At 55.3% G+C, this 27,908-nt stretch overlaps 2 protein-coding genes across 2 annotated transcripts; one reads left to right on the top strand and one right to left on the bottom strand.

The window, feature by feature from the left end:
* The first annotated feature begins 20,990 nt into the window (after nucleotides 1-20,990).
* CHC_T00004394001 (hypothetical protein) lies at nucleotides 20,991-21,425 on the top strand. The gene has a single exon (XM_005716224.1). The coding sequence runs from the start codon at nucleotides 20,991-20,993 to the stop codon at nucleotides 21,423-21,425; it is 435 nt and encodes a 144-aa protein (XP_005716281.1).
* A 1,059-nt stretch (nucleotides 21,426-22,484) lies between these two features.
* Nucleotides 22,485-27,049, bottom strand: CHC_T00008700001 (Serine/threonine protein kinase). Its single transcript, XM_005716223.1, has 2 exons — nucleotides 26,988-27,049; nucleotides 22,485-26,820 (listed from the first exon to the last, which is right to left on the bottom strand). Exons 1-2 carry the CDS (start codon nucleotides 27,047-27,049, stop codon nucleotides 22,485-22,487), a joined length of 4,398 nt encoding a protein of 1,465 aa, XP_005716280.1.
* Nucleotides 27,050-27,908: the final 859 nt, after the last annotated feature.

Genomic DNA, 27,908 nt, shown 5'->3' with positions numbered 1-27,908 from the left:
AGCTCGTGCTCAGCAGGCCTCCGCTGGAGTTCTCTCTCCGACATGCGGACGGCGACGCGCCCCCTTCCGATAGGAGGAACCAACGTGCCGAGTTCCTCAAGACCTTGGACTCGACTATCCAAAAGGCCTACGGGGGCCTGCGTCGGACGCAGGCTCGCTACAAGCGCGACTTCGATAAGCGCATACGACGCATCAATTCGCGACTCCGTCGGGGAGAGTACGTATACCTGAACCCCACCGACGGGGGGAAGACTTCGAACAAGCTCGCGTCCCCCGCGGTCGGACCATACCACGTCCTCGCGAGCGACCGCTGAACCATCACGATCGATCGTAATGGGGTCACTGAGCGGGTCTCCGCAGATCGCTGCGTATACGCGCCACTGCCGCCGGATGCTCTACGGGCGAGCACGACAACTCCAGCTGACCTTGCCGACAAGGTCAGAGATGGGACACAGTACGCTGTCGAGCGACTACTGAAGCACCGTGCTATGGAAGACGGAACTACCGAGTTCCTCATCAAGTGGGCGGATTACGACACGCCCACCTGGACCGCGCGGACTCACGTCCGGGAAGAGTTGGTGTCTCGTTACGCCCAAAGCCTCCGGAAACGCACCGGCATGGACCTCAACTCAAACGTGAACGCTTGTGGAGGGGGCCCTCAACCGCTCCTTCGCGGATTAAAACGTCAGGCTGCACGAGCAGACCGGAAAGGGAGGTGGGAAAGGACAGCAGCCCTCATCGGAGGGCCACGAGATTGGACGACGCCCGACGTCAAGACGTATTGACGGACAGAGCCGGTGCGAGAGGGCGTGAAGACGCTGGCACGCAGCCACAAGTCAAGCCAACGAACGGCTTCCGACGTAGCCGAAAACACACGGGAGCCAAAACAGAACATACTGTCTCACGAAAACAAGGCCCATCGGTTGGGTAAGAGGGACCCCGACGAAAACCCCGTAGTCGATCGTCAACGAAGCCCCGTCCCCATCGTAGTAAGGGGGGCACGGATGGTCGCGCGGTGTAAGACGGCACAAAACGTCCGGACACGGACGACATATGATCCATCTCGACGGGGCCGTACCCACCACCTTCGTAACGCCCCGCTGTCTACGAACACGGACAAAACGCGGCGCGAAGGAGGGGAGTTGGGATATAGTGGTTAAAGCGAGCGTCCTTCCGAAAGAACTGCAATCCGCAACGACTCCCCATGCCAGATTGCCCGAGCATAAGGCTGTGAGGTAGGAGAAAGAAAGTTCTCTGACCGTTAGTTCGAATAACGTCAAGCCGGATACCGTCCGATGATGGAAGCGGAGTTAAAAGAAAGGGGAGGAGGGAGGGTGCCAGGCTCAGTGCCATCGCAGGCAGACACTCTCCAAACGTCAGCCAGCGGTACGCCGGCACTGTACACTCAGTACAGACCGTTGTGAAAAACCGTCGCCACCGACAGCGGAGAGTTAGAAAACGGAAGAATTTATGGACTGGTGAGAAATTACACAGCCACGCGAAGACGGCACGTGCAGCACGCACCACACGAGTCACACGCAATCGTTCACGGGACAACGAAGCGTGCGTTGTGTCCGACACCGGGCAATAACCACCTGAGGGGCGAGGGAATAGGAGAGACAGACCGCACAACACTCTTCTCGGGGAACTCGAGAGTCACCTCGCTGCCTGCGCGGGATTGATATCTCGCGGCACGGCGAAAGCGGCAGCCTTGCCGATTGCAAACCCCGAGGCCGTAGAGTGGCTCACTGCGCGCCGCTCGGGCGAGGCACAACCACCGCAGGACTTAGGATTGCGACAAGACGGAGAGGGGCGGTATCGACCGCCCACAGACGAACGCCTGGCCACGCGTGGGCGCAAGCCCCCCCGACCGGTCCCGATCTCAATGCTCAGTGAGCAAAGACGCTCGTCCCCTGCGTCTCTTACCGCAGCTGCACGACACTGCTCGCCCAGTAGCGTTCCGCTCACACGGCCGATGCCGTACGGCGCGCCCTCGAAAGTGGTGCACTCGATCCCCGCCGCCGATGGCGAAGAGTATCAAGGATAAAATCAGCCCCGCGCGCTGCGCCCTCGCCGCCGACGGCGAGAGGCACCAAAAAGGACGGCAGTCGTACGCTCGCACCCTTGCCGCCGATGGCGAGGGGTCCCAAGCATAAGAGCAGCGCCCGCGCCGGTCATAACCGCCGATGCGGTATAGAAGCTCCTCGACTGCCTCACGAACGGGACCCCCATCGCCCTCATTCGCACTTGATCGTGCGCCGCCGCTACGGAGTCGCCGTTGACTATACATAGGTTTACCGAGCGGCCTCATTGGCTCAGAACCGCGTGCCGGTTCGCCGTCTGAGGGACAAAAAAAATTGAAGGGGAGCCGCGCCGGCGCGCCCCCGAAACCGGCGACGAGGAACGGTGCCTCACAGTTGCAGTTGGATCGCAACTACGGGGGGGATGATTCACCTGCAACCCACAGAGACCAAGGTCAACTCCGTACAGTTGACTAAGAAGTCCGCCCGGCGGCGGAATGCAAGAAGAAAAGGACTGGAGACGAGCCTCCATCGATTGAGCTCTGTCGACTCCCCAGGGCCAATCTCGTCGTCATGAAAGCGCCTGTCAGGGGCAGCGCGATGAACCCGACGAGGACCGATGCACGCTGATACCCACATGCACGCCTCGAGGGCCGTGGTAGCCCTGCATGGTACCCCACCCGGATCGTCAGGGTTGCCACGAAACCGCCTACCGCTGAGAATGTTGCTGTGCTTGGCGCGCGAGCGAGCAAGCAATCAGAGGGACCGGGCTCGTGCTAACACGGCAGTGTCCCCCACCGCACGAAGCGGGTGAGGGCAAGAAGGGAACATGCGAAGATATTCTACGAAGGAGGCTCGACTCCCTCATCTCCTCTCACAGCCGTACGAGATTTGGCGATCTGCAGCGCGTCGCCCAAGGCACACGGTAGTACTCGTCTTCCACAGCACAGGTTGCGCTCCCGCAACATTGCTGTACGTCGACCGACGTATACGGTCAAGCGCTATCGCATTAATAATTTTCCAAAAATTGGGTTCAGAGATAGCAGCGCACCAATAGCAGGGCAGGCTGAGATTTTGGCAAAAATTTTACCGTGGTAATTTTTGCAAAATTATTTTCGGCGATTGGATCAAGAGCTCAGGGCTGTCGCGGTCGGCGCGCGCGAGCCCACGGATAGTGTACTGTACACCGCGCGTGGCCGACGGGCCCCGCAAGTCAGAGACGTTGCACGATGTAGGGGACGGACGCGCTCCGGGCTTATACCCCAGCATCGCAGGGGGGGTTCGGACTCTCGTGGGGATTTATTGGCCGCGGGTGGAGGTGATGTAGACGGGAGCAATGGCGGTGGAAATGAAGGACGAGCGACGGGCGTACGCGACACGCTGAACACGGGCTGCGACCGAGTCATGTTGCAAGCCGCTGTGCGCAAGGGCGGCGCATGACGGCGGTCGGCTTCGGCATTGTTCGCGACGGCGCGGGGCGCACGTTCTCGCCCCCACAGCACGCAGTGCGTACGACATTCTCGCGTGCAACAATCCATGTCTCGTCGACGCGCTTGACGGTGACCCTGGCAGCGCGTCTCGTCTGCTTCCGCTTCGCCGTCGCTGCGCGTGCGTGCCAGGGCGCCTCGCGCATTCGCGCCCACTTCGAGCGGTCCGCCCAGCGCTACATCGCGCTCCGTTGGCGTGGAGCGACATGGCGTATACCGGACCCGCAGCGGCTAGTCGACGTAATGCAAGACGCACCGTGGCGGGCAGACAGTTCTTACGATCTACGATTTGGTGGCGCTGCGCGTCTCCGCGCAAACGACGCACGTCAACGCTGACGCTAAAGGGGAGGGCACTGGTCGCACAAGGCAGAGACAAAACACCCACACGGCGCGCAAAAGGGCGATAGCGACATGGGGATGAGCGCAGACGGGACGCAGACGTGTGCGTTGACGGACAACGGGGGAAGGGGGAGGCAGTTGATGAAAGAAACGCATGAGTCTGAACGAAAAGAAAGGGAGCAAGACACACAGCGTGCAAGGAGAAAAACCGCCGGACAGAGGGGGGAAAGGAGAAGCCACGACACTTAGATCGAAGGGGAAAGCACGACCCGCCCTACAAGCACATGTGAACGCGGACGTTCACACTTGTGAGGGGGGGCCGTGTAGCATAAGCCCCCCTGGGGCTTTATTTTAGATTAGATCAACTCAGAATCGGATCGGTTACTGTAGGGCTCGATGCTCTACAGTACCACCACGTGTACCGCCAAGTACAGCGGCGCACGTGTACACGTGTACGCGCGGGACCGAAGAGCGTGCACACAAGTCTACTGTCAGCCCCGATGGCTGACAGTATTAAAGTGTCGACCGAGCGCTACAGTACGTCGCTACAGTACGTCGCTACAGTACATCGGTACTGTTGTGAAGTTACGCTGGACGGGCTGACGTTGTAACGAGTGAGATAGGTGATTGTCGGCGAAATCAGAAGGCACAATGCCCGGAAGTTGCCGGTTCCTTTGTTTAATTCGATGCCCCTTTCTTCCTAGCGCATGTTCTCGTATGTTTATCTTTTATACCGCTCGTGCTAATCGCTTTTCCGCGTCAATTTCGTTTATGCGCGCTGTGTCGCGTTCGCAGGCAGTCAGTGGCATTGCGTCTGTCCGCAAGAAAGGTTCGGCGCCCTATCCGTTCTAGCTTTGTGCAGTCGTGCGTCCGCTTTATGCTGTGTTCCATTTAGGTAGCATGCGACCCTTGGCGTTCGTGGCATTGCTTACGAGGGCTCGCCATTTCATTAAAAGGGCGTTGGCCTCTTGCATTCGTGGCGTTCATTGAGAGGGCCCGGCATTTGCATTAAAGGGGGCGGCATTTGCACAAAAGGGGGCGTGCTGTACATACTGATATAATCAAGAAGCGCGTGGTTCGTGTGAGCCCTAATTGGCTATCTCTTATTGAAGCCTCTGACAACTATACTATTATGATAGGTTATTATGTACATTAAATATGGAGCGGACCGGCGGCGGGGAAGGGCGACAAGGACGGACTTGTCGACGACCGACCGCCGAGGGCCGACTCCCTGCTTATTCTAACGGCGCGCCTTCGCCTTCGGGCGCGTTACACGACACTGAGCGCGGGTAGAGGACGCACGCCTACGAGCCGGATCCACCTCCCCCCGTCGGTACTGGATCGTACCGAGTACCGTGTGGGAGAACGGGTACCGACCGATGTCGGTAAACGTAACGAACCAGAGGGAGATCCCGTAGGGGTGATCAGACGATACTGGAAAGGCAGGGGATAACTCAGCTTGTACACGGGGTGCACGTACCACCACGGGTGACAGGTGACGGCGGAACGGCAACGTGTACCGCCGTACGTATAACGTCTCGATAGGGTACAGTAGACTAGAATTTCCCACTGTAAGGGCGTAGAAATTAGTGTAATAGAAGTGTCAGCCGGGGGAGTCCCAGCTAGCACACGTGGTGCGCGCTCTGCCTGCGAGTACAGGTGGCAGGAGTACAGCCACGTGTGGCGCTGTACGGATTACTCCCCGGTGGAGTACAGTAGAGGTACTCCACTGTAGTGATCCAAAGTAGAAGTGGATCACTACTGTACTGCCCGGCTGCCGGAGGTCGACGGACTTAGGGGCCGAGGCAGTACGCCCCGAGAGTAAAGGGGGTAGCGACCCCCTTGGGAAGAACTGAGGAAAAAGGAGGCCGATCATCCCGTGCGGGTTATTCTTGAGGGCCGGAAGCACACGCTCTCCAGTTTGGTCGTTCCACCGCCTGGTGGAAGCGTACGCCCATTGAGCCCTATTCCTTCCGGGGTTGCAATTCCATTCGCCCATTCACCGGAGTCATAACCGCCGCCCTCAAAGAGAGGTTGGTGGTGTTGTAATTTTACCGCTGCCGTGGACACCCCCTCCGTGACGGGGTAAAAACCGAACCGAAAGGATCTATATTATTACATACCGCACCGGGGCGTCGAGGCGTCGATCCGCTCGCGCGTGTGCGCGTCCTCCCCGATCAGGCTCTATCACGCTACCCGGGCCCGTGCTCCGGTTCCGTAGCGGGTGTCCGTCTTCCCTTGTCTTCTCCCTCTCGAGGGTCTCCGCAAGAACTGAGTATACACCCCTCTCCGTTCGGGGTGTTTATACTACACAATCGGCAGGAAGCATGGGCTTCCAACTTGCCCAACTCGTCTAGTTTTAGTTGAAAGCAGTGGAGACGTGAGACAAGGAGCACACAGGTGGAGTCGGATGGCAGTATGGAGTTCCCAAGTGCAGTCAGTCGGGATCCGTTATCAGAAGTTCGGGCTAGTAAAGCTAATGCGAGGTGGGTTGTCATGATCAAGGTGACAGACAATAGAAAGCGCGCTATTATTGGAATCCCATTCGATGGGAAGCAGAGGGCGACCACACGATGCCTGCGTGTTGGTGGCAGCATTCTCATCTGAGCTGGCAAGTGTTCCTGTAGGTGCGTCCGAAACAATAGAAAGTAAAACTGTAGGAGTGGCTCTAAATTGTGTTATATATTTGTAAATGCAGCAAATTTGGATGTCAGAAGGAGCACTTCTGGAGCATACCAGTGACCTTTGGAGTGCATTTGGAGGACACGTGGAGCAACACGAGGGGTGCGCCTCGCCCTCCTTTTGTGCTCCATTTCTCGCTGGCAATTGTCCTCCGAATGTCCTCATTTGTCGAGAAAATTTCCCTTAGGGTCATCCGCGTTCGGCTGGCGCGCATAATCCTCACTGAACTCTTCACAAACAGCATTGCAAAAGATCTGTAGAGATAGGAGCGCCGAGGAATCCGACATTCGGGAATACTCATCAACAGCGTCCGCCGCTGTGCCGTACGCCAACATCCGGAGGGCTGCAACCATTCTCTGGACGGGGAACAGGCCGAGATCGCCTAGCGCATTCGGCTTCCGCTGGAACTCCCCGCGAGACGACAAAGCATTGTAGATTGTGTCAAACGTAGACCAGGACATTCGGAAGCGGCGAATGTTTTTTCACTGTGACGCGGGTTTGATCCCAGATAGTCGTCCTGCAGCCTCTTCTAGGCTTCTTCAAACGCACGATCTACGTTTGGCATGCGGCCAATGCCGGAGCCGGCCGCTGAAGAGACAAGGGCACCACCGCTGTTGCCGACGACGGCGGATACAGCTGCACCCGCTGCCCTAGTCTGGTCTGCGATGCATACAACCACAACATGGTCTTCAAACGGGTCAAGAAATTCCATTTCAATCTGCGAGAATGCATCCTGCGAGGTGTGGTCTATGGTAAAACGTGGCGGCAAGGCGGACGCCCGACAAAAAAGTACTTTCCTCGGATTGTTGTCGATAGTTTTTCGATAGAATCGGCCACTCAATTCATGACAAGTTGCTATAGAATATAGTGATTAGTCGCTACCGGTGGAGTTGCTCTAATACGAAAAGGGGAATTGATACTGCAACGGTACGACCTACATGTCGTACAGTATCAAATCCATGTCATGTAGATCGCTGCGGCCACGTGTCGTTCGAGTGCCATGCATGCGTGCAGCTCGGCCGCCAGGCATACAAGTGTACTGTATGGGGTGCTGATGAACTGTGATTGTTGGCCAGTCTTACGGCGTGTAGTCGTCTCCCGATTGTCAATGAGTCTGAAGTCCCAGTGCCGCGAGGGGGGTCGAGATTGTATAAGCGGGAGCTCTGTCTAGACAGGCTCTGGGTGCACCGGCATTGGCCAAAGAGGCTATGTGCGAGAATGTTTCCTTCTAGCTACCTCTCGAGTAGTCGGTCGTTTAGAGCGGAAATGTGTCTCAAATTGGTGAATAGTACTGCAGCAAGGAGCTTGGGAATGGGAGATAATGAGGAGCTTCAAATATTTCAGATGTTTGCTTGCGGTTTATATGTGTCCTTGGGCGTGTAGTGATTGTTTTATAACTTTTGGCCAGAGGCATGTTTTGCGCGAAATTAGTGGAGGACAAGTCGCTCCGTTGCGGGCGTTGTGCGCCGCAAGAGGGGAGGAATGCGAAAGGATTTGAATGTATTGAAAAGGTGTACATTACAGTACTTCAAGGTTTTTTTATTTTTACCGCTCTTCCGCCCGCGCTTCTTCTCTATCCGCACCGTCGACACAAAAATATACGTCACCTCGTTGCGCCGGTCGCGCTCGTCGAATCTCATGCTACTCGTGCTAATCACCCGCCCATACAGCTCCCATCTTCGCCAGCGCCTCCTGCACGGCCGCGGCCACCGCCTTCCCCTTCTCCTGCTCCATCCTCGTGTTCCCATTCCGCCTCCTTCCTCTCTATCTCCTGCAACCGCTTCCGCTCTTCCTCCTCTACCTCGTACTTCATCTTCCACATCGCCGCCAACGCCTTCCGCACTTGCTCGCCCGCTCGCGCCACGTCTTCCTCCGGCGATTTCGTCCAACGCCACTCCTGTTTGCGCTTACACCTTTTCTGCGTGCTCTCCATCGCGTTGCTAGTGTTGTCGTGGTCGAGCACCTCTTCCCCCTCGCCCGAGCCGTCTCTACTGCAGCCCCGCGTACCTTGCCTTCCCGTGGTCCATCACCTCCTCTCCCTCGCCTGAACTGCCCGTGCTACAGCATCGCGTAGCTCGCGTTCCTGTGGTGCATCACTCCCTACTGTAGCATAAACACCCCCAGACAACTGGAGGTGTATGCGCAGTTCGACCAGTAGACCCCGTTCGAACAGGAAGACGGGTGAAGCACCAGCTAACAAGGCAGGGAAGCGGGCCCTGGTAGCGGTGTGGTAGAGCGGGAAGGTCGGGGACGAGTCTACGCGCGGGCTGATCTACGCCTCGACGCCCCGGAGCAGCGCTGGGTAACGTACCAGCGCTGACGGGCGGAGGCGGATCTAGGCTCGCTCGCGCACGCGTGTGTCCCCCCCCGCTCCCTTCCACCTAACGCGCGCAAAGGCGAAGGCGCGTAGTTAGAATAAGCTGGGTGAACTGACCTCGGCGGTCGGTTGAGGACAAGTCCGTGCTTGTCCCCCTCATGCCGCCGTCGGTCCGCTCCATATTTAATATACAAAACAATCTATCATAACACTACAGTACCAATGTACTGTAGTGGGCTACTGTAGTGCAGGTCGGCCTGCACTGTAATACTGTCAGCTATGTCGAGGCTGACAGTACACGTATTACCCGTGGTGCGTGCGCCCTTCGTTCGCGCGTGGTACACGTGTGCACGTGTATGCACGTGTCCCCTGTCCCCGTGGTGTACACGTGGACACGCGCGGTTGTACTGTAGAGCGTCGAGCTCTACAGTATGGGATCCGTTGTTGATCTAATCTAACTAAAAAACCCCAGGAGGGGGTTATACTACACCTACACCTCACCTGAATCGCCCCTACTGCAGCCCCGCGTAGCTCGCCTTCCCGTGGCCTATCATCCCCTCCCTCTCGCCCGAACCGCCCGTGCTACAGCATCGTGTAGCTCGCGTTCCCGTGGTCCTTCACCCTCTCCCCCTCACCTGAACCGCTCTTATTGCAGCCCCGCGTACCTCTCGTTCCCGAGGTACATCACTCCCTCCCCCTCGCCTAAACCGCCCCTGCTGTAGCATCGCATAGCTCGCGTTCCCGTAGTCCATCACCCCCTCTTACTCGACTGAAACCCCCTACCCCTACTGCAGCATCCCGTAGCTCGCGTTCCCGTGGTCCACCAGCTCCATCTGCTAGCTCGAACCGCCCGCCGCCGCCTTGCGTGACTCGGCTCCTGCGCCGCCAGCCGAACGCGGGCCGGCTGGGCGCGGAGAGCGTAGGCAAGTCCACCACATATTTAGCGGGAAACGAAGGCGCCGTCGTGAGCGACAGTCTATGGACATGATGTAGATCTGAAAGGGGTGAAGTGATGTCGGGGTCCGTGTGTGTCGCGTACCAAAAAGAGCGGGGAGGTCAGGAAGGGTGGGCTAGTAAACCCCTATGACCGCCAAGTGTCCGGGTGGCGGCCTGGCCTGCGGCCCGGTCGCGTCCCGCCCGTGGCCGCCAAAAATTGTCGATCCGAAATTTTCCCGTTTATTTTCCGAAAAGTGGCAAAATTTGCGAATGTGCACAGACAGGCGCACACACACACACACACAAACATGAGTATTAGTAGTTGTGGACAAGTGGGCTCCGTGCGCGCTTCGCGCGCCAAGCCAAGTCCTTTCGTCCTCCGCTCCTCGTTCCGCACACGCCGTCGTTCCCCGCCCCGCTGTTCCCCCGCCCTCTGCGCTAACTCTCCCGTCCTCTCGCCGGTCGTCGTCGTCCCTTGCCCCCTCGTCCTGCCACGCGTTACTTGCCCATGCGCGCCGCGCCCGGTCCGCGCTGTCGCCCTCCGCGCCGCCGCCCGCCGGTACTCCTTTCCCCCCCGGGCTTGGTCTGGTCCCTGCAGCCTGCAAACATGGTCCGCGCCGCCGATCGCTTCCGCCTAACACTGCTACACGGCGGCTGCTCCCAGCACTCACCTGCCCGAGCGCGCCCTTCTGCACCGCCGTCTGCGACACCCGCCCGGCTGGCAGCGACCACCTTCGGCGTTCCTCGCCTCTGCGCGATGTGCGCGGCCCGCGCCGCCGCCCTCCACGCCACCGCTCCCACCACCACCTCGACCGCCGTGTCCCAAGCGCACCCATCCGCTACGTCTCCGCGCTGCAGGCAAAGCCCGCCCACCAGCCTGCAGATCGCCTCTGCCACGCCCACGTCCGTCCGCCCTACCACCGCCGCCCACTACGCGCGTCACTGGCCACATCTCGCCGCGCACCGCGCTCTTCGCCGCGTGCTGCCCGCTCATGTTGTGCAGCAGCTCACGCATCTCGCCACCACGCGCGCGTCGCCCGCCTGCCGCTCCAGTAGCGTCCCCACCGTCGCGTGGAATCGCTTTGCGTGGAGCTGCATGCACACCGCGTCCGCGATCGCATGCGCACGCTCGTCCCACCCGCCGCACTCGCCCACCACAGCGTCAACGCCCGCCTCCGCTGCTACACGGCACACCACGTCCGCCACCGTCCCTGCGCAACCCGTTTGGCGCCGGCTCCCCGTCGCGCCTCCGCCGCCCCCCGACACGCGCGCCTGGTTGAAGCCCCTTGTAGTACTCCACGCTGTCCAGCTCCGGCCCGGTCCGCTCCCGTGCCCTCCGCCCCACCAGCGCACGCGCGAGTGTGGTGCTCCACGCCGCCCCGTCCCGGCGCCCCCACCTATTCGCCACTAACACTCCGCACCCACACTCCCATACCGTCCCCATCGCCGCCCCGGTCTACACCTCCTCCACGTCATCGCCACACACCCAAAACTGCCCTCCAGCCCCCATCATCTTGCAGCCCACCGCCCCTATCGGCGCCCGTCGCCACCCCGGCCCGCACTTCCTCGTCGCCGCGCATTCACATCCGCCCCCCAAAATCGAAGCACCACGCGCTGCACAACCCCGTTTTGAAGAATTCCGGCCCCCCACGCACAGCTCCCCGCACACCACCGCCCTGCCCACGTCGCCGCGAGCCTCCAGTATTCCCCGTGTCTCACGCGTCCGCCCCCTGTCGCACGCGTCCATCTACCACACCGCCGCCACGTGCTCGCAGTTCCCGCCCCAGTTCCGCCCACTACGTAGATCCGCGTGGCACGGTTTAAACGGATCCGGGCTAAAATTTGTAGTGTACCCTTCTCACCGGCTTAATTTGGGTAATGGTGTAATTTGGGTACCGTTCGAACCTCGAGCCCATGCCTTCCCCGCCTTCTAAAATTTCCATCGTGCATCCCAAAACCCGATACCTCGCGCAGGGACAGTATTCTCCTCCCTCCTCCACACGTGCGCCTTGACTCGGCAGTGGTGGTATGCCACCGTCAATGAGAGCGCAAGCGCTCGTTCACAAGAGGCAAATCGCAAAAAGAAAAGAGGAAGCAGCTCGACGTGCAAAGCTCCTTTACCTAATCAAAGGGGGCGACAGCGCCCTCAAAGCGCCAGGAAAGACAGGCGTGTCTCGATCAACCGCCATACGAATCAAAAAAGCTTATCAGAGCTCAAACACGGACGAACTTAAAAGTTGCTAAATACAGAGCGCAATCACGCCGGTCACAAACCCGTTCTGTCTCCACATGAGGAACAACTTATAGTTAACCGAGCTCTACATGCCGCCCAGCATGGCTTCGCAGTAGACAACAACGTGAGGAGAACAGTACACGCCCAAATTTCGGCTGATCGTTCCGCCAGATACGGAAATGGCTTGCCCTCACTAGAAGCTATCCGTTCATTTCGAGCTCGTAATCGCTCCCTCGCTTATCGTGTTGCTGAGAATGTCTCAAGCGCACGCCTTGCTGCTGAGAATCAGTCTCTTATACTCACTCTGGCGAAAGCCCTCAAACGTATCGAGGAAAATCATCCAGGCATTTTTTGGGCCCACGCCAAATTTGGAACTGGGACGAGACGGCTGTCTCAGGAGAGTATAGTCGAAAATTAAAGTGTTACATCTCCTCCAGTACCCACAGCGGTGGTGCGAGGAGAAGCATACGGGACGCTGGGAAGCATGTGACCGCTGGTATCGCTGTGGCGGCTTGCGGAAACATTGCACCTCTATTTCTCGTAGCTTCCGGGAAGCGGGTTGTGCGCACTTGGAAGGAGCCCCTGAGCGAACTTGACTTTACTGACTCGCGAAGAATACACCATTGGCTTTGTGAGTCACAGTGGTTTCCCTCAGACACATCTCTTCACGTAACAAAGAATGGATCCGTGGATCGAAACATAATCGTCAAAATTGCAGAGCACATAAACAAGCGTGCTCGAAAAACCATCTCTTCAGATAAGACAATTGTGCTGTTGGTGGACGGACACAGCTCTCGTGATGGGCTAAAGTGGCTTGAGACGTGTAAAAGATTGAATATTATCGTTATATGGCTCACCGCAAACACAACGCATATTCTCGAACCCTGCGACCAATTTGTGAATCGCTCATTTCAGAAAACAGTGCGGGAGACGAGGGACGAATTGCGCTCTATGAGCCATTTGTCATTGGCGAATACCTCTTACAAAATCAAACTGGCAGTTGCAGGCCACCAGTCCATCACACCGGACGATGCTCGAGCGTCGTTCGTCAAATGCTTTATTTGGCCTATGCACTACCGTTTTATGTACCTTGCTTTCTCTGAAAGTGCTCTAAATAGCCTCGACACACGATCTGGTACCTCACATCTGTAGTGCAGTGACTCTGCGCCTTTTATCCCTGGTCACCGCCGATGCGGGGCCGCGTTCCCCGCCTTTGACACGTGTGTCACACGTGTGCTCATCCAAAGTGTACGCGTACACTTTGGATGAGCCCACACGTGTATGCTGTGCACTCCCGTCTATGACACGTGTACTCATCCAAAGTGTACGCGTACACTTTGGATGATACCACACGTGTATGATAAGCGCGCCACACGTGTACTGTGCGCGCGCACTTGGGAAGCTACCCCACGTGTACCGCAAGTGGCCACACGTGTATGACAATCGTATGACACGTATATGATACATGTACAACACGTGTACGACACGTATACATACGTGGGGCCCACAAGTTGCTACGCTAATGAGCGTCTAATGCCAAGTGGCAATTCTAATGACGATAATTAATTATTAATTACCCATTTAGTAACGGACGCCGACGACGGCGCTCGGCCTATATAGGTCGGGTGTCGGAAGGCGCTACAGTAAAGGGGCATCAGGTGATCGGACCCCATCTCTGGTAGGATCCTCTACGGTTCCTATCTAGTTGGCTAAGTCTGGTACCTGCACCCTTCGTCGTCATCCTTTTTCTTGTTTTTCCTTTACTTTTTTCCCTATTTTCTACGTTTCTACGCTACACTTCTCCTTCCTTCTTTCTTCTCCCTTCTTGTTTTGTTCTTCTTCGACGCTGTCGATAGCGGTCCGCGACGCGACCGCCACAACCACTCCTTCTAGTTACTCGATCCCGAGTACCCCTTCACGCGCTGACCGCGACTCTACCGGCGATTCTCGCGTTATCTCTGAGCCATGAACAGAGGGTCCCGAACACCCTGGTGGTGACTGGACATACCACTTTTCCCCATCGCGAGATTTATGCCCTCGTTGGGGAATGTGTCCACTGCACTACAACATCCCAGTAAAGGACGTCAATTTGTCAGTTGGACATCACATGCCGTCATGCGGACGCAAAACCTCAAACTACAAAAAGAAGTTGACGAACCGACTGACTGCAGGCTACCCGACTCCCCGCTCTTGCACAGGTTGCTTGTCTTCTCCAGTCCTATTAAAGAGTCCAGAACATACTATCACACGAAATCCGTGCCCGTAAAACGGCATCCTGCACTCGCATAGCACGTAAAAATAGTGGAAAATGCAGGGAGCGGCTGTTATCACTTCAAATGTTTCTCGAAGGCTGTCAGAGGCTAACAAAACTTCAAATCGCGAACACACGAGCTCATCGGCTATCAAGACACAGTAGGGTGATGTCGAGGGAGTCGTTTTGTGACAAAAAAACGTAGATCCTGCTGGAGAGACGAAGGTCCCTCGAAACCTAGAGAGCAGTTTTTCGGATTCTTTGGACGGTGTTCCCCTGGGTCAGTGGCCGACATAGAGTCGGTCTAGTGTCAAGGGGAAAGGGGAGAGTCGCAATACAGGTCCGCAACATGCCGCAACACAAAGTCTCCTCGGGTTGTCGCAGCCTAGTTTAATGTGCTGCGGTATGGGTACCCAAATTGAGCCCGATGGTACGTGGAGCAGTCAAAGAGAGATTTTTTGGTACTGAAAATCTGGCCAGTACAGGGGTGAAATGGCCGATTTTAGGAAAATTCTAAAGCTACCCAAATTGAGCCGATGAGAAGGGATACTGTAGCGCGGCCGCGCTCGGCAGTCCGCACAGTTATTTTAATTTTAAATTTAAACTTGTCGCCACTTGTCAACCTGTACTGTAGTAGGGCCCCGCCCCGCAGTTCGACAGTAGTTTTAATTTAAACTTTTTCACTGCCGCCACTTGTCACCGCCACGTGTCCCCGTGGCGGCCTGGCCTGCGGCCAGGCCCTCGCCCGTGGCCGCCAGAACACACGTGTCCCCGTGGCCGCCACCTGTCACGGTAGTGCCAATGGCAACGCGGGAACGCGCACACACACACACACACACACACACACACACACACACACACTCACTGTGATGCCAAGAACTGGTCCGATGCCTCCGACCACCGTAGGTGGCGGAGGCGACGGCGACTTTATTCAGTTTGCTATGGTAGACCTAAATGGCTGTATGCCTTATCTGTGAGGGCTGCCTTATCTGGATGGAACCATGTGATTTTTGTTTTAGTGGCGCGTTGGCCGAGAGTCGAACTTGGTTCTGGATGGAACCACACTCCCCCCGACGCGAGGGCAGCGTGTCCTGTGTGTCTTTTACAGCGATGTTCTTCTTGTGTGCGCGGTAGAGTGTTGTTTTGAGGGATTTGGTGAGGATGTCGGCGTATTGTTCGATGGATGGTATCCGCCGGATGTGCAATTTTCCCTGTTGTACTGTGTCGTGGAGATAGTGATATCTCACGTCGATGCACTTCCTCCTTTCGTCGCGCCCATGCTCTTCGCCATTTGCACCGCTGCTGTGTTGTCCACATGCAGAGTGGGCGTGTTGGTGGGGAGTTGTATTTCGCGGATGAGGTTGTGTAGCCAGAGTGTGAGGGCCGTTGTCTCGGATGCGGCGATATACTCCGCCTCGCAAGTGCTTTTTGCGACGACGGGCTGTTGCTTCGCAAGCCACTGTACTGGTGCTCCATTGATGAGCGTGACCATGCCGCTGATTGATTTTCGGCTTGTGGCGTCGTTCGCATAGTCGGCGTCCGAGTATGCGCAGATGGTGATTGTGCGGTTTTTTCCGGCTGGCATGAGAATGCCTTCGTCTCGAGTACTGTGGAGGTACTGTGCGAGTCGTTGCAGCAGATTCCAGTGGCGCTGTGTCGGTTTCTTCAGCGCGCGGGCGAGCGTGGTCGCTGCGAACGCTATGTCCGGGCGCGCGCTGTCCGCTATGTATCTTATTTCGCCAACTGCTTTGCCATATATCGTGGCAATGTCAGCTCGCTTTTCCTCTTCGTCGGTGGGTGGATCCATTTTTATGCCGTCGAGATATGGGGTGGTCCTCTTGTTGCATCCTGTCTGCGCTAGGAGTGTGACCACGCTATTGATGTGCGACGGTTGGGAGATGTGTATTCCCTGAGTTGTGTACCTTATTTTCCAGTTGAGGTACGAGGTCGGGCGTCCCATTCTTTTCACTGTATATTTTTTTTGGAGTGTGTGGTACAGTGAGTCGATCATGGATTTTGTGGTGGCGATTGGTAAAAAATCGTCCATGCTTATGCCAACTATCAGCTTGTCCTTCCCTTCTGTTTTCGTGAAGAGGGACGTGTCTGAGCGCATTTGTTTGTACCCGTGACTCTTGAGGTGTGCGTGCAGTTTGGTGCTGTATATGTTGGCGGCGGCGGGTGTGCCGTATACATTGCCTTTTAGCTGCCCGTGCGTGGCTGCGTGCTTGAAAGATCCGTCGAACCGCCTTGGTTGCCATACGAACACTTTCCGTTTGTGTTGGTATGCCTCGTGGAGGTACGCTCCCGATATGTCGAAATGTTCGATCTCCATGTTGCAGGACGCAGCGATGGCGAAAAGGGTGCGGATCGTGCTTCTGTCAGCCATGTACGTCGCTGTCTTCTCCGGATCGTAATGAGTGTGTGGGGACATTCTGTCCCCGCGGATCGAGCACCGTGCTTTGTGTTTGGTGCCTGTGTGATCCCTCTTGTAACGATATGTCATCGTCGTCGGGACGATGTCTCGTCTGTTGGTGCTGTCTGTCTGCGATCGCCAGTCAATTGCCTTCATCTCGTCAAGCTGGTTGAGTTCGGTGTCGTGAGCTTCTGCCCACTTTTTGGCGTCTGGGTATTGGCGCGCTTGCTTGAGAGTTTTGGGAGGGGCGGTCGTGTTGGTGACAGTCTTCGGGATGCGTGCTGTTCTTTGCGATTTTTTCTTCGGCGTGCTCTGTGTTTTTTACAGTGCCGTGGTGTTTTCGCAGGGGTCTTGCTGCCGGTGGTAGGCTCTGAAGTCCGCTGCTCGCATTTTGCTGTACCTTCGGGTTTGAAGGTTTTGAACACAGATATGTGTCTCGTCCAGTGCGTACATGTATCTCACTTGTGATGCCTTGCTGTGGAGTTTTGGCATGTTGGGTTTGAGAATGGGGGTATATCCCAGTTGTCCGAACGCAATGAAGTTTTTGAGCTGTGGCTTTTGCTGATGCCACAGCGTGTGAGGGATTCCTTTCACCCCGTGGTGGTAAGTTATGTTGTATTTAAATACAGCATCGCTCAAGGCGTCTTGCCAGTACACGTCGTGGAGTTTGCTGTGTGCGAGCGTGGCTCTCACTTTATCCATGAGTGTGCGATTGATGCGCTCGGCGAGAGAGTTCTCCTGCGGCGTTTATGGCGTCGTCGGTCGGTATTGGATTCCTCTGTGTTCGAGCTGCTTCTGCACTTGTTTGGCGAGGTACTCTTTCGCGTTGTCCGTCACGAGTAGGCTCGGCTGCTCTCCATTTTCCGTTGCTATCCTATCGATGGCTTGGATGATTGTGTGTGGCACTTGTGCCCTATTGTGGAGGCAGAAAACCCATATATATCTCGTGTTCGTATCTATGACTGTGAGAAAGTAGCGACAGTTATGTTGGGACGGGGGGTGTATTGCACCGCAGACATCCGAACAGAGACTCTCTCCTCTTTCTGCGTGGTGTGCCGTGCGTTTGTGTGGCCTCGTGGCTGTTTTCCCGTGTATGCACCCGGTGCATGTCATTTGTGCACTGGTGTCTGGTAGGTCTTTTGGCATTCCAGGGAGTAATTTGTGTCGTGACATGTGAGCTATTGTCTTTGGGTTGGCGTGGTTGAGGCGGATGTGCCATTCCGCCATTTGCTGTGCGGCCTCTGTGGGGATTTGTTGTCTCGACGGTGTGCTGGGTGTGTTTCGCAGTGTCGGTGTTTGGCGTCCCGTGGTGTTGAATGGTAATTGATCGCTGCGTCGCCGTGTGAGGGGGGATGTGAAATTGGGGATGCCTGCATTTTTTTTGGGTGCTGGTTTGGCACGAGTTTTGCTGGTCGTTGTTTCACGGTTGTATGTCCTTGCTCCTTTGGCGGTTGCTTGTGGTTGGAGGCGGTACTGACCGTTTTCGAAATGTGCGGTGAGTTTTGCTGGTGGCAAGCGCGTCGGTTTGTGAAGCATTGCTTTGGTTCTGGAGAACGTCACATGTCCGTGCGCTGCCAGGTCGTGTACTAAGAGCAAATTTTCTTTGATGCTCGGTGCATGCACGGCTGGTACTCGGACGCTATTCCTCTTCTGTGTGATCTTAATTGTGCCAGTGTGCGTGATTGGGACGCGTTGGCCGGTTGCCGTGGTGGTTAGTGTACCGTTGCTGGGTCTCATACACGCGTGGGGTGTAGCGGTATGAGTTGGATTTGCTCCGGAGTCGATGATGAATTTTTGAGTACCTTCGCTCGTGTCGTCGCGTGTTTGCAGTTGCTCTTCGATCGCGTGTAAACGATTATGCAACTGGTGCAAGATGTTTGTTTCGTCAGTCTGTGTGTCGACGTTGTTGTGCGCTGCTTGCGCTTGTGCGTGGGATTGTTTCTGTTTGTACCTCCGAGTGTAGCAGTTTGTTGTTTCGTGGCTGATGCTGCCGTGGATCGTGCACCATGGACCTTTGTATGCTGTGGGTTTTGTGTAGTGAGGTTTGTTGCTCACTGTCCGCCTGGGTTGCATTCTGGTTGCGCGTTTGCGCGGTGCTGGTGCTGTTTGGTGGGTGTGTATCTGGGTGTGCAATAGCTGGACTTGCTGCACATGGTTGATAAACCCGTTGATGGTGAGGGGTGGGTTTCCTGTCATGATGATGGCGAGTTGTCCCATGTCTGGGTGCTGTGCCATTCCCTGTATCATGTACCTCACTGTGGTGCGTTCCACATTGATGTTTGGGAATTGCGCTACTTGCATCCTGTATCGGATCTCTCTGTGTTTTTCAACATAGTCTTTGAGCTCCTGTCCCTGTTGGTATCTCGTGTTGCGAGCTTCTGCATCGAGGAGCTCGTGGTTCTCCGTCGACGATGTGTCCACTGTAGATCTTATGATGTGGCAGATCGTTTGAGGTTCGTAACGTAGAATGTGGGGTGGCAGGATTTTGATGACTTCGTTGGTGAGACTTTGCATGATGGCTTTCCTGATCATGTCCGCTTTCTGTTGTTCTTGCGGTGCGTCCGTGTTCGGCTCTGTGGTCGTGCTCGGTGGTGTGGTGAGAAGGTGTGCTGCCTTGATCGTGCGAGCGTAGATCTCAAGTGCGTCGTACCAGTAAGTGTGATTACTTGCTGTGAGTCTGGGTAGTTGACCCGGGGCCGATGCTTGTTGATCTGTCATTGTTCTGTGGATTTAGAGAGCTGGGGACGAGGGTTAGTGTGTTGCGCGGGGTGGTGTTGGTCTCGCGCGTTTGTCGCAGTTGGGATTGTGGATCGTGTGCTGCGGATCGGTAGTCAGTGGTAGTGTGTGGTGCCCATAACCTGTGATGCCAAGAACTGGTCCGATGCCTCCGACCACCACACACACACACACACACACACATTAACCGTCCGCGCCAGCGTCTCACTCTGTAGTTATACATAAAGTGTTTTGGGAATGATTTGTGGTCATTGCTCGCTCTACGTTGTTGTCTGTAGGAGACTTTTTGATGCACTAGCAACCTGTGACGGCTTCGGAGTTCTCATCGTCCTATTGAAGGCGTAGTGGTAGTTTTTTGACTTTTATGCGGTTGACTAGAAACACTTTACCCTCGGATATCAACTTTTGGATGTTTCATGTATCGAGTAAGGAGCAAAGTTTAATATCCATCGTAATATGTGAACTCCAATGCTTGTGGATCTCTTTTCGTTCCCCATTGTGCGAGGTTCCTTAGATCGAAGGTCCCTTGCCACGAGAGACTAATGCAGTGAAGGTGAGCCCGTTGTCGTATTTTTCGCGCCCCTGGGCGTGGTCCTGTCATTTTTTCCTTAAGTGTACTTCCGCCATCATATAAATCCGAGTCGTCAGACCGCTTCCATCCCCATCTCATATTTGATCCTTTCAGAGCTCACAATGGTTCACCAAATGGGATCTCCCAATGCTGAGATAGGTCACGGATAAACTGTGCGCGCGGCACGGTTTTCGTAAGTTAAAGAGTCAAGCAATTTGTCTGTCCTCGGTGACACGTCTCTCTGAAACCACGGAATACTACCCGGCCTTTTTGCTTGCATCCTCTAATTGTGCTATCCCCATATCTCCAAGTTTCCCTTGCCGAGATACGAGTCCTTATGCGAACATTCTTTTACTTGATTTCGCGTGTCCAAAGCAATGCCACATCAAGACTTGATCATGTAGTTGTTTTCGTGCACCTGTTAGGCTGTAAGCATGCTATTTGCACTGCACCCACTCTTGGAGCCCGTCCCATTGACTACTGAGAGCACCAGATGCATGCTTCGAGTTCAGGTAGGTCCCATGAAAGATGCGGTTAACCTGATGCAAGCCGATGCGCTGACTGTCCGATGAAAAAGTAAAGGCGCCCACGGTGATTATTTCTACCTTTTGGTAGGTTTCCCATGACTGATGAAGTGTTACGGTGCTGCATCACCCTCCGCTGATTCCATATTAGCAATCGATAAATCGCGAAACTCGGTGTAGCCCTAGCCCTTCTCCCAAGATAGCGCACATTTGTTGAACGTTCCATGTGGTGTCCGTTCCGCGAGCCACATGAGTGCATGGCCTAGAGAGAGGAATCGCTCCCATTTTCGTTTCGCAACTGCTTGAACGTCCATGCAAAACCAACTCAGCATTGGTCAAAGCCGCATATCGTTCACTCCACCTCTACGTAAAGTCTGTGCTGGTGATCCGGCATTTAATTCGGACCCCTGATCTTTATGACAGGCATGATGGCGGACAGAAAAACTTCAAAAGCAACCCATCTCGTGTTCTCAGTCATGGATGAACTGCATTGAAGAATTTAGTCATTCCAAAGAACAAACATATTTATTCCGTATGCATATCAGCAAACAGGGCAAGAGAATTGCGAAGGCGTCCAGACTGACAACTGTGCATTTTTACCTCCCTTACTCTGTCGCAAGCGCCATTCGTCATGTCTGTATGAAACGCAACATGAAGCCACACTGTTGTTGTCCAGACGTTCGTCCATGCCGCCACTATGCCATGCGTCGTTGCTGCACCGTTCAGCCTGCTCTCGCAAGGCTGCCCAGTCTCGATCCTCACGGACATCACGATTCGCGTCATGCCCTTCAGGACAGATTCCGTGACTACAGAGTAATCGGTAACGCCGCAGTTGTTTCGAGGGTACGTTGTCTAAAGATGAGTCGGGCATTTTGGAAGAAGTCTCTTTCAACCAGCATTCGCCAGCAGTTTTAGAATTCCAAGAAGTTGTGTGGTTTGGGGGTCCAGTGCAACGAATGGAATCCTTTTTAGGAGAAACCTATCAAGAGTTTTCTTTTCGTTGCCAGCAGTAGTTAGAAAAGAAGAAAAGGTGGGGGGACATGGAACACTGCACTACTGTGCGATACAGCCTACTGCCTCATAAGGTTTAAGTTTCCTTATCACGCCTTGCAGATATTTGTCAGTTGTGTAGGTCTGGTACAGTATCGCGGTGCGGATCAGGCGATTTCCAGCAGACTAGTTGCGGATTGCGTGGGAGGCCGGAAAACGTTACCCAGTGGGGTGCAAGTGGACGGGGTGGAGAGGCGCGGTCTGCTGCATGCGTAGCCATTATCAGCTTGGGGCGGACGCACCGGATCGAGAGTACCTGTGTCACACGCCAGCACTGGTGTTCCTGGACGATCTGTATGAGGCGCCTAAGTGAACAGGCAGTTCCGGGGCTCGCTGAAGAGAGCGATGCAGGATGCGAGGTAGAGAGGGTTTGCGCACCCCGTGACAGGGGTGAAGTCGGTGAGCGAGCGATGCTGCAATAAGAATGTGCGGAACGCCTGTGGACGGGAACATCACGCCCGATGAGAAGATGTGAGTAGAGGCTAATATCAGAAGTCAAAGGCGACTATTTGCGTCCGGGTTTGCAGATAAGAACCGTGAAAGTGCTGCTGCTCGTGGTCGCAAGTGTTCTCGAGGGTTCTTACCCCGCGGGCGAAACCATCCCAAAATTGCGATCGCAGACACAAATCGAGTTCTTCCCCATTTGGCCGGGATAGCTGGAGACTGAACATACTTCAGACAACAAGACTTGTATTCTTGGCTGAGTTCGGCGTCTTTTTCTCTTTCCGAAGAGGAATTCTGATTGTGAGGGGGCAAGGGCTTGCGCGTCAAGCTGCTCCTCTCCGTCAGCAGACGAAACGAAAATTCCTAGATTGCGCACTTTCTCGCGTAGCGTCCAAACTGTTTACTTGTACTGAAACCTTTTGACAACTTAACTCAACTACGAAACATGCATGCACAAAACCTTGGTACAAAATCCTAGATTCACGCCCCGGAACCTGCATGAGAGCCGATCCTTTCATTGAATCTTGTGTGTACTTTTTGGAAGAATTCATAAAACTCTCGGGTATCCACTTGCGAGCGGTCCTTCTTCCCCCTCTTGAATTGAACGGTTGATACCTTCTTCTCCGATGTACACGTTATGCTTATCAAGAGCTTCTCCCGGCGAAGTGGCGCTTCACATTTCATCTTGCTCTCGTTGCGTTTCATTAACACGCTACACTCCATTGCCGTTAGTATTCGCCCGATCTCGAGCATGCATTTATCGGGAGGTAGGTCGGAGTCGAAGCTCGTCATTGAAGAACTCTTTCGTCGGTTAAACATCCCAAATGCGAACATGCCCCTGGTGGCATGTTCATCACGGGAGGGAGAGCGGAAATGTCTGCTTCTGCTAGGTCCTGACCCGTCTGAGGCCGCCGACGCACCCGAGTGTACACGCCCTGAATCCCGGGAAACAGTCTTGCGAGATTCGATACCAAAGTCAGATGTCGTAGTAGAACTCTTTCTCTTCAATGTTTTGTTCAATCCTGCATCGTGACTAACACTCTGCGGAATCCTCGCTCCCTTCTGAATTGCAGCATTGGTCTCAATTTGCATTCGAGGATCAGAGTCCCCAGGGTCATCAAATAGTGTGGTAGGTCCATTCGTGTGTGAAGGAGGTGGATATGATGGAGGAGGACGAGGTCTAAATGGATCCCGCACTGTCGATTGGGTCACCACCATCCTCTGTTGATTCTCTGCTGTGGTAACGGATTTGCCCGGAGCGGCATAGGAAGGAGGAGGGGGTGGAGGAGGTGGTAGCGCCCCGCGTTGTACCCCTCCACTTGGTTTCGGAATTACTGCAGGCGAGGGAGACGGCACCGAATTGGAAGCCTTGCCCGCGAGAATTCCTCGGTCCCAACTCGCCACATTCGCTGCTTGCGGGGGTTTGGGAGCTACGGGAGGTGGTGGAATAACCCTTTGACGAGGCCTCGTCGCTCCACTGGCTTGCATAGGAGGCATGGGTGGTGGTGGCGGTGGTCGGGTGGAAGCTTTCGGAAACCGGTTCTCGGGGGTAGAATTGGATCTCGTCGCACTTGCGACTTCCTGGTCAATGCTTTGACTACTCAGCGAATCTTTCTGTGCATCTCCTTCCACTGAAACATTACCAGCGCCGCTCGGCACTAATGAAATGTTTTCAACGTCGAGATCCCTAAAAGTGTCAGCATTTTCTCCGGCAGTAGTCGCATCCGGAGAGATCATCTCCATTTCTCCCAGGTCGTCCGTGACGTCTGCAACTTCCGTCATTTCCTCTTCGACTTCCTTTGGTTCGAGCTTCTGTAGCAAGGACTGAATGCTGGCAATGTCCTCTTCAGATAAAGGAGTCCCACTATCATCATCAAGCACAACATTTCCATTCTTAGGAATCGTCGCACTTGCTCGTCGATTATCCCAAAAGTCCAAAAGGCGGCTAAACGCTTTCAGCTCAGCCTCAGTAACTTGCAGTGTTTCGTCTTCAGAGTCACTGTCTTCGTCCAATTCTTGTGTTAAAATTATACCCCAAGCCCCTGTGATTGCCTTCGCGCGGGCGAAGAATTGAGCATGACTCGGCGTCACAGCCTTCCCATCATGTACAGAATTGCTTCCATTGGCATTGATATCACGATTCGAGTTAAAACTGGGAGAAGCTGTAATGCCAATGTTGTTTCCAAGCTTGAAAATGCGGCGGTATCGAGCCAACGCAGCCGTAAGTCGTTGTTTCAGAGGTGGTTCCCCTTCTTCATCCTCTTTGGGGATAGAGAAGTCATTGCCCTGATTAAGTCTTCCCGTCGTATTCCCGATGTACTCCACGGTCGTTTCTTCATCCACAGCCTCATCTGGTCCCGCACTTTGTCGTAGTGCGATCTCATTAGTATGGGAAGACTCATGAGGCTCCTCTGTAGGCAAGCTTTCATTCCGTAGCGATGCAGGCGGCTGCGGGGGCTTCATGCTTCTTTCTTCGGAACCTGTAGTCTCGACAGATTTTGCTGCGGGTGCAGAATCCAGGTGAGCGACCGGGTATCCAGGCGTTTGCGGTGCTTCTGCTCGATCCCCAAACCGTGGCGCAGGAACTGACTGAGCATCCGGCTGAGAATCTGCCTGTCCTGTAGAAGACCGATCACTCTTGAAGGAGGATGAGTGTAAGGATGCATCAGGAAGGGGGGGCGGCATTTCAGATTCTGTTGCCATTTTGTTGAAAAGCATGCGGCTTCTTTCGACAATAGAGAGCGGTCTCGACGGCTCCGATTCAGGCTCCGGTTGCGGTACTGCTGCTGTCCTCTGGTCTGGTTCCTTCGATTCCGGTTCCTTCTCTTCACTCTCCTTCTGCTGTGGTGATTTCGTATCGAACGTCACGGTTCGACCAACATCTGCCTGCCTCTCAGCCCGCGCGGTTGCCTTCCGCATCCAAGACGCATCTCCCCTTGCCAGAGCTGCTGGAGTAGTTACAGGAGCCATTGTTGAGGATTTGTAGGTGCTCTGCTTCTTAACACCAGATACAACCCACTTTCGCGTACCCTGCGGCGGAGAAGATGGCGCTCTTGTCGCTAAACCTGAAGACAGCGACGTCGACGACATACTGCCGAGGGTGTCATTTGACTTAGAGGCGGATGTTCCTCCGTCGGACACTCTCGGGTCGCTTGTACCTGCCGCCGGTGACGGCGTTACTGCGAGCGTAGTCTTGATGTTTGCGGAGTTTTCTGAACTGAAGGGTGCTGGAGGTGCAGCCCCGCCAACAACCACAGGTGTGGTCGGCAAAGTATTCGTAGTGGCAATATCTCCCTCCAGTGGTGCGCGGTTTGCGGCGGGAATAGTTGGAGGTGGCGTCGGAGGCGCTCCGCTAGACACAGCCGCCTGTCCATGCCCACTCTTCCTGCGTGGCGGTGTGGAGGTACCAGTATAATTCAAACGAGCGCCGTCACTGCTTGGCGTCGGGGGCATTGGAGGGTCCCTTGTCACCGGAATCCTTGCTTCGGGTACGGCTGCATCATATGTTCTGACTGCATCATTGGCGGGCCTCCCATTGGCGATGCTGCTTGAATGGATAGAATCAGCAGTTGGCGGAGGCACATAGGTGCTCTTCGGGTAATCCCTGGCTTCCTTGCTCTTCTTCCTCACAATGCCCTTTTGAGGGTACAGCGGCACTGGTGGCACTGTCCGTGTAGGGCTGGGGATGGGTGGCGCAGCTAGTGGCGGTGGCGGAACCGTCAGAGGCGGCGGCGGCGGTAAGGGACTACTCCCTCTTGGAACTGATGGCGGTGCAGGGACCTGACTTGTGATCGGAGGTGGGGGAGGAAGAGGCGGTAATGGAGAACGCGGCGCGGGCGGAGAAACTGACGGTGGAGCTGGCGCTCTTTGTGCAAGAGGCATGGCATGCGAGCCTGAATCTATGACGATAGGCGGTGGAGCTGGCTGGCTTACCATTTCGCGGATATCGCGAGATCTCGGAACATGATCCACACTAGACTTTCTAGAGTGCCCACGCCTCCTCCGCCTGCTCACAGGGGGGCTCGCTCCAGTTCCAGTGGCGGAACGCGGAACCGCGTCATCGCCGTCATAGTCAACAGCAAACCAAGGATGCTTCTTCACTTCCGATAATGTATAGCGCTTCTCGGGCACCTTGTGCAATAAGCGAAGTACGAGGTCCTTCGCATCAGGGGGAAATTTCCTCGGAAATTTGACGTCATCGCGTTGGATCATACGGTACAAGACCTTTGTGTTCTCATCGTAAAACGGTAAGAAGCCGGCAAGCAATGCGAAGAGAATAATACCACAAGACCAGGCATCAACCTTGTCTCCGCTGTAGCCTTGCTTGTGGCGCGCAATGATCTCTGGTGCGCAATAATTTGGACTGCCGCACTGGGTGTGCAGCAACTCCTCAGTAGTGCTCGCGCCCTTCATTGCGGATAGACCAAAATCAGTAATCTTTAGCTCGCCGGTTGTCTCATCAATAAGGAGATTTTCGGGTTTAAGGTCGCGATGACAAACGCCCCGTCGATGGCAATACTCGATTCCGTCCACAAGCTGCTGAAAATACCTTCTGCCAATGGTCTCCTCCAGTCTTCCTTCGTTGAGGATCTTAGTGAAGAGCTCACCGCCAGTGACGAGATCCATGACGATATAAAGCTTGCTCTGACTGGTGAGCACCTGACGGAGATTGACGATATTGCGATGTTTGAGGGCTTTCATAATAGCGATCTCGCGTCGTACGTTCATGGTCATCTCCTGAGCCTTGATGTCGCTCTTGTCCATAATTTTGACAGCAACTTGTTCGCCAGATTCTTCATGCACGCCAAGCTTGACCCTAAAAAAAGAACAGGCGGGGTTCAGGGAATGGAGCAACGACCGAGAAGATGATAAGTGTGAGGTCAGTATGTGCTCGACGAAAGTGCAGGGTTCCGCAAACAGGCATGGCGCTGTGGCACGTGGAATGCCGCGAAAGCGCCCGAGATACGAGATAGCGGTACTTACTTTCCAAAGGCACCCTCCCCAAGGGTCTCAAAGAGCAAATATTTTCCGACGCGACTCGCCATGGTGAGACGAACGCGCTCCGCGAAAACAAACAGCTGCACACTCGCAGCTGGGGGATGTGGCGAAAGACGCTAGGATAGGACGCAGCTGATGCAAGAAATAGAAAGAATGGGAAGATAGCTGAGTAGAAATGTCGTGGAACGAAGCGTGCGCTGGACGAAACAGAATGGGGGAAGAATTGGAGGAAATCGCGGGTGGCACGAATAAGAATATAAGAGGCAAGATGCACAAGGGAAGAAGCGATGCGGAAGAAGCGATGCGGAAGACGGGATGCAATGTAGAGATGGTAAGAGAGAAGCGATTTGTGGTGAGACAAAGGGAAGGGAGGGGGAAAGGAAAAGGGAGGGGAGAGGGAAAGGGGTGCGGTGGGACGGTGTGGGGCGCAAGGAGAGTGTGGGGCTGGTTTGACGGCGTGGTGGCGCGGGGAGAGGGGGTGAGGGAGAGGGCGGTGCACCCAAAAGAGGCGGTGGTGCATGGAGGTGGGGAGACGGTGAAAGTGGGGCGGTGTGATGGTATTTTGTGGGGGTGGGCATGATTGGGTGGGAACGGGGGAAGTGTGGGGTCCGCGGGGCGCGTGACGGGCAGTGTGCGAGGAGGGTTGTGGATGGAAATGTGAAGAACAAGGGCCCCTCGGCGCGGGGCTACGCGTGTGACCGAAGATGCCGAATACGTCGGCCGTGCCAGGTGGCGGCGTCGCAAATGACGTTGATATGGAGGGTCATGGGGACCGGGGGTCGGCAACGAGGAACCCTTTTTCAAGGACACTTGGATGCCGTTGACACGGCCATCACTTTCGTCACCCTACAGTTGCCGTAAACCGCCCCGGATTTATCCCCCCCCCAGCACTAGGTGAGCCCGGCC

This window comes from Chondrus crispus, genomic scaffold, assembly GCF_000350225.1.
Source record: "Chondrus crispus Stackhouse genomic scaffold, scaffold_23, whole genome shotgun sequence".
Classification (NCBI taxonomy): Eukaryota; Rhodophyta; class Florideophyceae; order Gigartinales; family Gigartinaceae; genus Chondrus; species Chondrus crispus.
The sequence above is the reverse complement of the archived record's forward strand: the minus strand, read 5'-3'. Positions and strand labels throughout refer to the sequence as shown.

Bases quoted from the DNA above. Each gene is read 5' to 3' on its own strand.
- CHC_T00004394001 (XM_005716224.1), top strand. From the start codon at position 20,991: ATGAACTGCATTGAAGAATTTAGTCATTCCAAAGAACAAACATATTTA.
- CHC_T00008700001 (XM_005716223.1), bottom strand. From the start codon at position 27,049: ATGGCGAGTCGCGTCGGAAAATATTTGCTCTTTGAGACCCTTGGGGAG. The intron at 26,821-26,987 runs GTAAGTACCGCT...TTCTTTTTTTAG, and splicing joins GGGGAGGGTGCCTTTGGAAA to GGTCAAGCTTGGCGTGCATG.